The sequence below is a fragment of the Meriones unguiculatus genome, chromosome 2 (assembly GCF_030254825.1).
Source record: "Meriones unguiculatus strain TT.TT164.6M chromosome 2, Bangor_MerUng_6.1, whole genome shotgun sequence".
NCBI lineage: Eukaryota > Metazoa > Chordata > Mammalia > Rodentia > Muridae > Meriones > Meriones unguiculatus.
The window spans coordinates 50,064,062-50,076,673 of record NC_083350.1 but is presented as its reverse complement, the minus strand read 5'-3'; the positions used below and the strand labels follow the sequence as shown (position 1 = coordinate 50,076,673).

Here is a 12,612-nt window from a genome sequence, read left to right as displayed (position 1 = left end):
GACAGTCATTATCATCCTAAATAACTCATCCTTGTCTGAAACTATCCTAATTATACCTCTTGTCCTATTTTGACAAAATTGGGGAAGAGTAGTAATATGGGAACTCTTTCCAGACAAGGGGGTCATCAGAAAACCTCCCTGGTACAATTTCACCACACCCAGAAATCTTGTTGTAGTATCGCATGCCAGAGTTTTCTGGCCCAGATAGAGATCATTGTCATTTCCTATCCAGTAATGCAGGCTTAATGGGAAGAGCCCTGGATTGGATATACAGAAGCAGGGTACAATCTGGTTTTATCATTATGCTTGGACAGGACCTTAGGTAGTGTCTTAACTCCTCCTACATATGAGCAGGGTGGACACGGATCAATAGTAGGGATCTAACACAGACCTCGATTAGCATAAGTGAAGTTTAAAAGGAAGCTGGGAGACAGCATAGGGAAGACTCCAGAGAGATGGATGTCTTTCTTGACTTTCATTCTAGTATATGAGTGGCTTACATGCAGTTCAGGATTGGAGATAAAGTTGAGTCATTAAAACCACAAGCTGACTCAATCACAGCTGGAAATAGTAGCTCTAATACAATCACATGGATTCTTCCCCTCGACACTCAAGCCATTGTTTTCCACACCCTGCAGACCATAGCAATTTGCAGGCTACTTTTTAAATGAACCAGCTCTGATAGTAACTCTCCTCTTCCAGCTCCTCAATGGGTCTTTGTATATGGCCACTCCCTCAAGTCTCCAGAGACTAGAAGATTTTAACATTCCTGGAGACCCTAGGGAAGAAGCTAGTGTCTTTCAATAGACAGTGGCCTCTGAGAATGGAAAGACTGTGAGGCAGATAAACCTGACAGTGCTTTTGGTCCTTTGGCTCTCAGCACTTGGTCATCATCAGCAGTTCTCAACCTGTGGATCTTGACCCATTTGGGGGCCATATCCCAGAAATCCTGCATATCAGATATTTATGACTCAAAACAGTAGCAAAATTGCAGTCATGAAGTAGCAATGAAAATAATTTTATGGTTGGGGGCCTACTACAACATGAAGAACTGTATTAAAGGGTCGCAGCCTTAGGAATGGTAAGAACCACTGGTCATGAGACACAGCCAGCCAAAGAATAGAGCAGGTGGGTGCAGCAGCCTTGGAGGGAGCTTGCAACCCCTGAAGCCCCCGTACTTCAAAACTCCACACACCTCCCCCTTTTGAAAAGAGCCTAACTCCTTGGCAAGCCACTCTGCTGCCTCGCTTTCTGTTCTGATTCAAAGTACACAAGTGTAAAAAGCTCTTTGGCATAACTAGAAATGTTTTAATGGATCTCCCAGACATTTGGTGACCTTAGCAAAGGAGATCAGAAAGACAAGAGTACAAGTGGAAGCTGACTTAAACTATGCAATCCTTGTTTTCAACTTCTTTTAATTTCAGTATTTCCTAAAGTCCCCTTCCACTGTCTCTCTATCTGCCAGACAGTACACTGACTAATTTAGATTCTCTACTAAAAAGGTTATTCTGACAAAATCCCTTCCTCTCCATTAGCAAGCCCTGGTTTTTCATAGGAAAACAGTAGAGGCAGGGGCACCTCCCACAGAGGGACGTCACTGACGCCTGGTCTCCTGTATAGGAAGCATCTGGGTCTCTAGTACAACCCCTCAGGAAGAGGTTGAAAAGGGAATTCCCCACCAGAGTCGGAAGCAGACTGGGCTTAGGTAAGAGGGCCAGGGAGGACAGCTCAGTGAGCCTACAGTACTATGGGGCTGGGTAGGAAACAGTGTTTCAAGAATCCAAGTACCAAAGGAGTCCCATTAGCTATCGTGGCCATACAGAGGCCTATCTGTAAAGCTGAGTGCCCTAACCAGAGTTCTAAGCCCTTCATACCTACTTCTCCTCCCTTTTGAGACCCTGTACTCAGAAGCTGTCATGTGATGAACGAGTTGTACCAGGGATTTGTTTGTTTTGTTTAGAAAGGGCTTCAGAGCATATTCAGAGGAGCTCGTGGGAGGAAAATTTCCTGAGTATTTAGAGTACAGATAGAAAGAGGTAGCCAGTTATTACAAGAAAATGACAGCAAACCATTCGGGCCATGAAACCGAGTTATAAATGGGCTCGTACAATCTGCACCTTTGGCTAGGGTCCTCCTTCCAGGGTGTGTCAGGCCCCACCGGTCCTAGAGATACCACTGTGTTCTCTCTCTCGCAGTTTCCAAGTGAAGCTCATATCAAATGTGTCTACAGACCCTCCACCAGCAAATGGGAGGCTTTAACTCTGTCACAGTGATGCTTCTGCTGCAGTTCTTACTCTCTGACAGAAGAGTAAGAAGCCATCACATCTAGGCCTCCAAAGGATCCTTGTGAGAACTTTGTAATGCGGGAGGAAGAGGCCTAGAAAATCAATTCTTAATGCACGGAAACAGGAAGTTTCTAAACACTGGAACATCACTTTGTTCTTTAGTCCTCCGCTAGCATGACCAGGAGCAGAGACGCCGCACCAACCCCCAACAACCAACTGAGCTCCATCTGTTTACTTACCCTGGCGAGGCCCTCTCTTCCGTCGGAAAGCTGCCCCTGACTGCAGAGCTTCTAGAAGGCTGTCCATCACACCTGTCTCATCTCCCTCTGTCATGAACAAAGACAGAGGTGTAAATTCTCCAGCCAGACTAGCACAGCAAGTATCAAGCTGCACAGAAATGCATGGCTGCTGTGTGACTTTCCCTCCCTCACACCAGCTGACAGCTCCTAACAGACAAGAACTGTTCAACCTTTCAAGTCTCAGACCCACATTTACTTTACTTGTGTCAGTTTAAAAAACACCTGAAGACTCACTGCCTGTTAATGCAAACCCTGAAGTATGTCATCCCACCCACACTAATCAGGACCAGCATACAAACGTCTAGGACTGTCTAATTTCAACACCTGAGTAAGCAGAGACCATGGTTATAAAGCAAAGGCAGGTATGCCAGGCAAAGCAACCACAGCTGTAACCCCAGTACAGGGAGTTGGAAGCAGGAAGACGTGGAGTTTGAAGCTCGCCTGGGCTATGTCAGAAGAATTATATGTGTGTGGAGGGGGAGGGAGTGCAAAGCAAAACTATTGTAACTATTAGTGATCCCAGTGTTTTATTCCAGTCTGCAACAACCACTGAAGGCTTAGGCTGCAGGAGGGTTAAAGTAGGAGAATCCACTGGGTCAAGACTGTATTCATGTAACTACTGCTTCCAGTGGTGGCATCTTCCTGAAGACAGCTCTGTGTGAGAGCTGAAAGCAGCCTGGCTGGAATGCAAAGAGTTAATGTAGAATCCTAGTTCTAGCCAGGCTCAGTTTCCATGGCAACAGCTCAGGATAGAGAAATCTGAAACTGAAATCCCAAGGAGCTGGTTGGCTACTAGATAAAGAGTAGGGCTCATTACTGCCTGCGCCACCTGCTGTCTGAACTTCACCAGTGCAGCTGACCTACATTCAATTTCATTTGCTTGACACAGGCACTCAGAATAGGGTAAGGTCCACTACGCCACCTGCTGGCTGGGTCATACCCTTTACCTCAAATGCCATTTGGACTCCACCTTGCTCTCATTACATCCTATGCAATGTAGAAGGGGTAAAGCCCTAGAGGCCCAGGGAGAACAGGAAGAGGACTACTTGGTACGAATTTTAACAGTGTTATGGGAACAGAGTTCCTGGCTTAAATATAACTGAGGTAAGGGCAAGGAACTCTCAAGGTCTCTGGGAGCAAACCACATTTGTCTTTACTGTTTGTGCTAGCAAATTTGTAAGTCTTGACAGTCTCAAGAAGCCCTCACTTTCAGAGGCTCATGGCCCTTCAGATCAGCTCAAGGCCATGCGCAACACATGCTGCATTTACTTTCTTTCCGCTGCCCAAAGGACTAATGGGGGCAGGGAATTCTCAGCAGGAAAAAAGCAGACAGGAAACAGAGGGCCAGTAATTGAGACCATATGTTTGAACAAAGACATGTTTCTGCTGGAGAAAGAGAGTGGCCAGCTTTTCACCCCCTTTTAGAAGTTCAATCTATTTATGATCTCAGATGTACATACAGCATGCTAAGAGGTAACAGGAACACAGTATTGGTGAAATAAAGATAAAGGAGTGCTAGCTACTATAAAATGGGAGGAGTCAGGGAAACATTTTGGTAGCCAAAAATATTTAGCAGCAGGAATGAGAACAGGTTAGGAAACATTTTTGACAGGCAGAAATAAAGAGTTAAGTATGACAGCAATTTCCAAATCACAAGGGTGATGAGACATAATAATCCAAGAGCCTGAAAAGGAAAGGAAAAACAAAACATGTTAAAACCCAGCACCAGGAGCTCAGAGGCAAAAGGTTGACAAAGCCATTTGCCAAGAGCGATGTTTAGACCTGAGCTATTCTGTGTGGGGCTAGGCTGCAGATGGAGAAGCCTTCCAATGCCCCCTTTCACACTTCCCACCTGCATTCATGTCTATGAGCTGTTCTCGCTTCTGCTGCTTCTCCAGCCGCTCTTTTTCTGCCTTCTCCTTGGCTAATTTTGCTCTCCGCATCTTTTCTTCTGTTTCCCGGCGCTTCTGGTTCTCCTTGACCGCTTGCTGGAGCAGGGCGAAGGGGAGACCAGATGGAGTGTATGTGGAAACATGTAAATTCACCACTAATCATTGGCAACCCCATGAAAAATTAGCACTTCACCCTTGCTCACCAAAAACATGTTCCTAAAGTTGTGCAGATCCATAAAGAATTCTTCCACAGACAACTTCTTGGGGTCAAAGATGTAGTAGTCACCTAGCTCCTTATATAGCGTCTCCATATTAGAGTGCATCATCCGTAGCTTATTGTACTGTTCCTGTGCGTCCTTCACAAAGCTGTGCAGCCAAGGAGTAAAGGACCAAGACCAAGAAGCGACCCATGCGGTGGTGGCACACACCTTTAATCATAGCACCCAGGAAACAGAGAGGTGTGAGTTTGGGCCCAGCCTGATCTAAAGAGTGAGTTCTAGGGCACCCAGAGCTACCCAGAGAAACCCTGTCTTGGAAAAACAAAACAAAACGAACAAACAAAACAAAAAACAGCAGACCCAGGTCGGAGAACCACTCAAAGATGCAGAATGGGCTGCGCAGGGCATGGCACACACCCCTGCTCACGACAGGGAACAGAAGTACTCTTAAATATTTGGACGACGATAACGGCAAAACATAAGCCATGGCTTATTTGTACTATAGAAGCTGCAGAGACTGCTACAGAAAGAAGGCTGCAGAGAAAGCTACGGAATGCAGTTTTTCTGTAAAATAATGAGGTGTAAATCAGAAAGTGGCAGTGGTTACCTCTGTGAAAGGGCATCTCTGTGACTGTAATAGGACACACAGTAGGGACTCAGGGTTTTTAATGAAGATAGGTGTACTGATAACAGGAATGGGACAAAGAGTAATAACTTGGGGGGGTCTTGTTATCAACAAGGCTTATTTTCCCTGCTATAATAGGCTTAAAAACTGTATATTTAGCAGAAGAAGAAAAATTTCAAAGGTAAAAACTGAATGCTGTTGTCACCTATCCCATTCCCCTGGGGAAGATGTTCCCTTCCTAGGGACCAAGTCCTCCAAGACAGGATATAGTCATCTTCTCAACAAACTTGTCCTTTTCGTCTGTAGCAGCTGGGAAATTCTGAACATCGCGCTCTACATCAGCAATCTGTTTCTTCATCTGATCTAGGTTCTTCTGCAAATTCTCAGCAGAAACTATGGGAGAACAGAAGAGCTTACTGCTCAGCATGAGCTCTAGCAGCCTCAGCCTGCAGTCACCCTGCTTAGACACTTCCTTTTCTTCTCTAAGTGTGCTTCTCTAGCCTACACACGCTGGTGCTAGTCTCTGCAGTAACAAAGCATGATATTTGCTAACTGAACCTCCAACCTCCACACACTGTACGATACTGACAGAAGCAAATTTTGTTTAAGAAGGACCCATGCGGGGTTGGGAGTTTAGCTCAGTAGTAGAGCACTTGCCTAGCAAGGCCCTGGGTTCGGTCCTCAGCTCTGGGGGAAAAAAAAAGGACCTATGGGATCCCTGAGATCTTGGTCTCCTTTTGAAAGGAAACATAGGTAGGAACAGGGTAGAGATCTGTCCTATTTCAATACAGTGACTTGTGTAGTTCCAGATAGTAAGGCCCATTGCTGAAAAAGCTGTGGACCTAGACTGTAGATCTTTTCAGCACGCTTGCGTGCATATCCAAAGAAGGGGAAAAGCATTTCCACTAGTACAGAGGGAGCTCTCTTCAGGCTCACATACCTCCTTGTACCTTAGATACCTAAATGCCTAAACTCTCCTTAAGTCTCACTTAAAATGGTCTGAACTGAAAATGATTTAAAGTCTTTCCCCCTGTAGACACTTTTAGAGCTCAGGACCACCTTCTTTTTTAGAAACTATTTCAAAATACATTTATTTATTTGTGTGTGTGTAGGTCAGAGGACAACTTGTGATAGTTGGTTCTCTCCTTCACTATATGGGTCCCAGGGACTGAAGGGTTGGAAGCAGGCATCTTTCTCCACTGAACCATCTTGCTGGCCCAGAACTACCGACTAGCTTTGCCCTACGCTGTCTTACCTCGGCTGGCTTTCTCTACATGGGCAAGCTCATCGGGAAACTTGAGGACATCAGGGTAGTCATTCTCACATAACTCAGCCAAGAAATGCAACAGAGTCATCTTCTGATCTGCAGACTTGGTGTCTCGAAGCTAGAGGGGAGAGGAGAAATTCTTAGTTGAGACTTGCTCCAAACCACCTTAGGCCAATACTAGGCTCCCTGTCTTCCTGTCTAGCAGCCTTCCCTCTGTCCTCCTGTCTAGCCCTATGGCTCACCTTGCAGAGGAAGCTGATATTGAAGCCAAAAGCACCACCGTTCCTGGAGCCAGCATTCATGTAGTTCCCAACAAGCAGTGTGATCTCCAGGAGGCTGGAGAAGCTCTCGCTCTTACGCAGCTCCTCACATGCAGCAGTGACAGACACGATCTCCGGCTTGATATTCTCAACTTGCTCATTGAATTGTAGCTTGAAGAGGATAGCATTGAGGCGAGGCCGAAGACGGGGCACTGTGCCCATCTAGTGAGGAAGAAAAGAAATTCTATTATGAAGCTAATGGAAAGAGATGCCAAGAAAAGATCACAGGCTGGACCTCCTCTGGGAGAGCAAAGCTCCAGAGCAAGGGGGTGTGTTGGAGGAAGACATAGAAAAATTGATTGACTAAAATATCTAAAACAGATAAGAGAGTCAAGGAGCAAGCAACCAGGCTGGCATCTGGAGGGAAGGGAACAAGGGAGCTGCAGAAGAGCTGACTGTGACAAGCCTTACTCACCACCACACCAAACTGCTCTGACTCAGCCAGGTCGTCATACTCATCCTTCAGCTCAGAAAGCATTTTTAACTGTTCTGGTTCCGGCATCTGTTTAATGAGGTTCTGGAAAAGAGAGTAAATACTGCATGTGTGGTGAGATGGAAGCCTGCGCATCATGCCTGTGTCTCTAAATCCCACACTCTGCCCAGGAACAATGATGGGAGCATGGGAGTGGGAGCAGCTTGGGAGACGGGGGACTCCTCAGTCTTTTGAGGTAACCACCAGGGACACAGCAGTTTCTTCAGCCAGCATTTTAAGTCAAAATTGCTTGAAGAAGCCAGCTCTGACACAACCTTGCTCCTTACCTGGATCATAGACTCAGTAAGAACAGCTTCATTCACTTCCAGAATGACGTTCTTAATCTCTTGATAGGGCATGCGGAAGGAACCCAAAAAGATTGCTGCCAGAGAATGAGATACAAAGACAAGTTCTTCTCATCTTCCTCTCTCTTCCAGACCATCCTGAAAGCCCACTCTGCCTGAACAGTGCTGGAGCTTCCATTGTCACCCATTCCCACACAAGCCACACAGCAACTCCATGCTCAGCACATTCAACAAACATCATGGCTGTACTCAAAGGAATCTCAAAACCTCTCACCTGCCTTAGATGTTCTTGCCCACAAAGCCGCCATTGCCTGACCTGATCATTTTCCCACACAAACATACTCCTGCCCCAATATCCCGCCTGAAGCTTAGGATCAAACCCAGGGTCTTGTGCTTGCTAGGCAAGAACTCTACTGAGCTAAATCCCCAACCAGACCTGCTCATTCTTAAAATGGCCAAGTTCCACTCCTAAGAAATAAGACTCTGTCCTTCCAATTCCCTTGCGTTCTAATCTGTCCATCTCCTCAACCACCAAGTCCCAGGAATTCTGTTTCTAGCCTGTGCCTTGCCTTTTCATCCTTATTACTTTGGTCTTAGGTCCTGATCATTCCCATTAGTTTAAAGCATTAAAACAGCTCATCTTCCTTCTTACTCTTCTCCTATTCAGAAAATCCTGAGCCTGAAAATCACTTGCTAAAGCAGCCTTCCAAAGATGACAAAGGGCTACGACAACCACTTTCCTAGCTAAAATCTCCTCGGCAACTTCTCCATGTGTAAGGATCTGTATCCAGACTGTATCAAGTTATCTCATCCAAATGGGCTCACCCCTTCTGAGATAAGCTAGCCCTTCCCTTAACTCTGTTTAGATAGGTCTTCACCCCATTTTTAAGCTTTTTAAGAATACTCTTGGTCTAGCCCTTCAACACTAACCATGTGGCGTGGAAGCCTAATACTAGTGCTTACCTAGTATTCTAGCACGTCCTTATGGAGCAGTCACCTTCAGCCATTGTTTTAATTGTTTTATCTTTCTTCCTGTCTTTACCAGACACATAAGTCAAGAGGACAGAGACTTCTGACTTGGCTTTGTATTCTTAGGATGAAACAGGCACTTCTGCCTCCTAAACTATCCTATCCTAAAATGATCTAATTCTATGCCCTCCTCCCTTAGTCCTGAGGAACTGACACAGGGCTTGAGACATGCTAGGCTAATGCTCCACTGCTAAATGACATCCAACCCCTCAATTCCTTGGCTTTTTTTCCCATTCATTTTGCACAGAGTGAATATTTATTTATTTTTTTAAAAAGTGAGAGAGGTCAAAAAGGAGAAATAATGACCCCAATTCCTTTCTAAACTGTTTCCAATTTTAATAACATTCAATGGAGAATAATAATGTATTACATTATTATTCTATTATTTTAGAAAACATTCTATTGTTTTCTAAAATAACAATTACTCATGTTTCAATGTTCCTAGACATAATCTTAGGAACAGAAATCAACATGACTTTAGTCTCTACAAAAGATGTCACCAAAAACTTTCATTAAGCAATACCTATAAATATCAATCTAAGGTTATATGGTAAAGGATTAAAAACAAAACAAAACAAAAAAAAAAACTATGCTTGATTCTAAAGCATGTACTATAGCTGAAGTGATTCATAAGTCAGCATGGTCCTGGGCAAGGAGGACATACACAACTTGATTTTTAGAGTGAAACTGCTGATCCTAATGCTGAATCTAAATAAAAGTGTATTATTTACTTAATTTTAATCCTCCCCCCCCCCTGCCATGCACAATCTCGCTATGTAGTTATCATTGGCCTGGAACTAACTCACTATGTAGACCAGGCTGGCCTCAAACTCACAGAGATCCACCTGCCTCTGCCTCTCAAATGCTGGGATTAAAGCTGTGCACCAGCAAGCTTGACTTAAATAAAACTTTAAAGCAATGGGAAAACCACTAAAACTGACTTTCTTGCCGTATCACTCTGACTGTACCTATGGGTATGCACACTTGCCTGGGTGATTTTGGCCAAGTCATGCCATTTGAACTTCAATTTTCTCATGTGAGAAAATGAAGATAGTAACTGTAAGATTATGAACGAGCTTATGGAATACATACTCTTTCATTTATACAGCACATGATTAGCATATAACTAATAAAGGCTGTCACATGCCAGACTTTCAAATATTTGGCCAAAAAAATTAGTATCTATATTACTCAGCATAAAGGAAGTTCAGAGTGATAGCTGCAATGAACAACAGGAAAGAAAACATTGATTGTGACCACAAACAGGCCGTAACTATATCAATTTTGTGGAGAAATTTCTTCATTATAGTATATAAGCTGCTGAACTGGGCATGTGGAAATTTCTCCAACAAGGAATTTTTCCATTAATTGGAGTTCTCAGTCCAAGTGGCAAGTCAGAACCAAAGAAATATGGTACCAAATGCTTAACTCTCTGGAGTTACTGATCCTACTCAGACAAATACAAGATTCATCTCACTTATTCTAAATTTAAGTGATGTTAGTGTTAAGTGAAGCTACAATAGCAGTTACATTATCAGAAGCAGAAAGAAATGCACTGAGGCTGGAACCCTGTAGCAGACTTCCTGTTGACATAAGAAGTGGAACTTTGAAAGAAGTTTACCAGGCATAGTGGTGCCCACCATGAGTGCCCACCACTCAGGGGCTAAAGCATGAGGACTGCCAGTTCAAGGACAGCCAAGCTACATAGCAAAGTCACACCTCAACCCCTCCCCAGCCCTCAGTAAAATGAAATAATAAGAAAGCTCGAGGTTAAAACCTGAGATCTGCCTCCCCTTAGCTCTATTACTAGATACACCTAAAATCTTCACCTGCTTCCTGACATAAAGCTGGATACTTGTCAACCCTGCTGTGTACTGAAGGATTCACTGGCACTGCCTGGCATAGAGTAGGAATTCAACAAGAGGAGTTCCACATGGAGGGACTGTAGGCTCAGGGAAATAAGTTCCTACATGCTGGAATCACAAGGATTACTCACAGAGATTCTGAGCTGTCTTTGAATCCAATACTTTTAGCTCCTTTACTTTTTTCTTTTGCACAGATTTCTTTTCTTCTCCACCTTCTTGATCCTTCTTGGCTAGTGAGGGAAATTAGAAAAACATGATTAAGGTTAAGCCACCTTTGCACATCACTGAATTACACCTGTCCTGGCAGAATGGCTGTCACTTCCTCTCTTTTTTTTTTAACTGTCTCTCCACTGTATTCCTTCAAGGCTAATCTCATTAGCCACTCTTCTTTAACTAAATGCCCCCACAAGAATATCTTTTCATTTCTCCAAGTCAATAATGCTTTTCTCCTTAAATAGAAACTGCCTAGAGGGAGCAGCTCACTCTGTCAAAGAACCAGAGAGTAAATATTTTAGGTACTGTGAGCCATATTGTCTGTCTTAATTTTAAAAAATTATTTTTATTTTACTTTATGTGTTTTGCCTACATGTCTGTCTGTGCACCACGTGTGTGCACTGCTCCTGGAAGCTTGAAAAGAAAGCTGGAGTTACAGACAGTTGTGAGCTGCCATGTGGGGAGTCGGAATCAAACCCAGGTCCTCTGGAAGAGCAGCCAATGCTCTTAACTGCTGACTCATCTCTCCAGCCACCAACCTCTGTCTTAACTTTCCAGTTCCACTACTGTAGCATGAATATAGCTGTATATATGAATATAGCACATAAATGGTATGACTGTGTTCCATTAAAACTTCAGTCACAACATTCTGTGATACAGCTTACTAGTCCCTATGCTAAGTTTCCTACAGTCACCCTTTTGTGCCTATTAAAAAGCTTCATTATCTTTCAAAGTCTACCTTGAACATGACTCTTCCTATAAAAATGCTTAATTTCTCCAATTCCTATGATCTCTTAATCACTGTGATCTCTTAACCAACTCCAGTGATCTTTTAATCACTGCTGAATTTGAACAAGAGGTATAAAAAACCCCTTTCCTCCCACACTCTTTACTATTCAAAGAATATATTCACCCCTTTCCACAAAGTCATCCCGAATTAATGTACCCATTCTCTGCTCTGATAACTAATTTTCACTCTATTTGTGAGCTGTACCTTATTTAATTTTTCAATGGTTCTTGACATATATGTAACATGCTGATTTTTTTTTTAACCTGTGTTCCTTTAAGAGTGGAGATTTGTTCATCTCCTCTTGATTTTGAGCTTCAAGGATATAGGCAAGACATTTCATTATTATTTCTTCAACAGCTAACTATATAGCAAAATTCACTAAAAATTACCAGCACTGGTTTTTGAGGAGGGCTGAGCAGTGCATAAAGGAGGAGGAGGAAGGAGGAGGAAGAAAGGAGGAGGAAGGAAGAGGAAGAAGGGAGAGGGAGGAAGGAGGAGGAGGAAGGAGAAGAAAGGAAGGAGGAGGAAGAAGAAGGAAGGAAGGAGGAGGGAGGAGGAAGGAGGAAGGAGGAAGGAGAAAACAGGGACTCTACTGTGTAGACATAACTGTATAGTATAAAGTGGGATCCAGCTTTTGGGCATACAGAAATAGCTCTAAAAGTCAAAAAATTAACAAAATCAGTGGCTACTGAGTACTAGAATGGGTCACTTGAGCTCAAAAGTGGAAGAATACTTTCAAACACTGTTTTGATTGTTTTTGAGACAAAATTTCACTAAATACCTCTGGCTGATCCTGACTCTTACTCTGTAGATCAGAATGGCCTCGAACTTTCAACAATCCTCCTGCCTCTGCCTTCCAAGTAGTGTGATTACAGACATGTACATTAATGCCTGGCTACCACATAAGCCCATTTTATACCACTTGATAGACCACATACAAATATTATATATGGTAAAAATTGGGAAAATGTCACTCATCCCTTTGGCCCAAGAGTTCCAATATAAGACTATGTTAGCTAGGCATGGTGGTGC

General features: G+C 43.6%; 1 protein-coding gene across 2 annotated transcripts in view; it reads right to left on the bottom strand.

The window, feature by feature from the left end:
• The window catches only part of Diaph1 (diaphanous related formin 1), a 91,434-nt gene that overhangs the window by 5,519 nt on the left and 73,303 nt on the right, over positions 1–12,612 (bottom strand). For both annotated transcript variants that reach the window (XM_021651232.2, XM_021651231.2), the window contains 9 exons: positions 10,709–10,807; positions 7,666–7,760; positions 7,322–7,423; positions 6,829–7,068; positions 6,575–6,704; positions 5,588–5,712; positions 4,680–4,844; positions 4,437–4,572; positions 2,525–2,611 (listed from right to left, as the gene is read on the bottom strand). In XM_021651232.2, the coding sequence (XP_021506907.1) occupies positions 2,525–2,611; positions 4,437–4,572; positions 4,680–4,844; positions 5,588–5,712; positions 6,575–6,704; positions 6,829–7,068; positions 7,322–7,423; positions 7,666–7,760; positions 10,709–10,807 (1,179 nt within the window). The remainder of the gene's footprint in view (positions 1–2,524; positions 2,612–4,436; positions 4,573–4,679; positions 4,845–5,587; positions 5,713–6,574; positions 6,705–6,828; positions 7,069–7,321; positions 7,424–7,665; positions 7,761–10,708; positions 10,808–12,612) is intronic.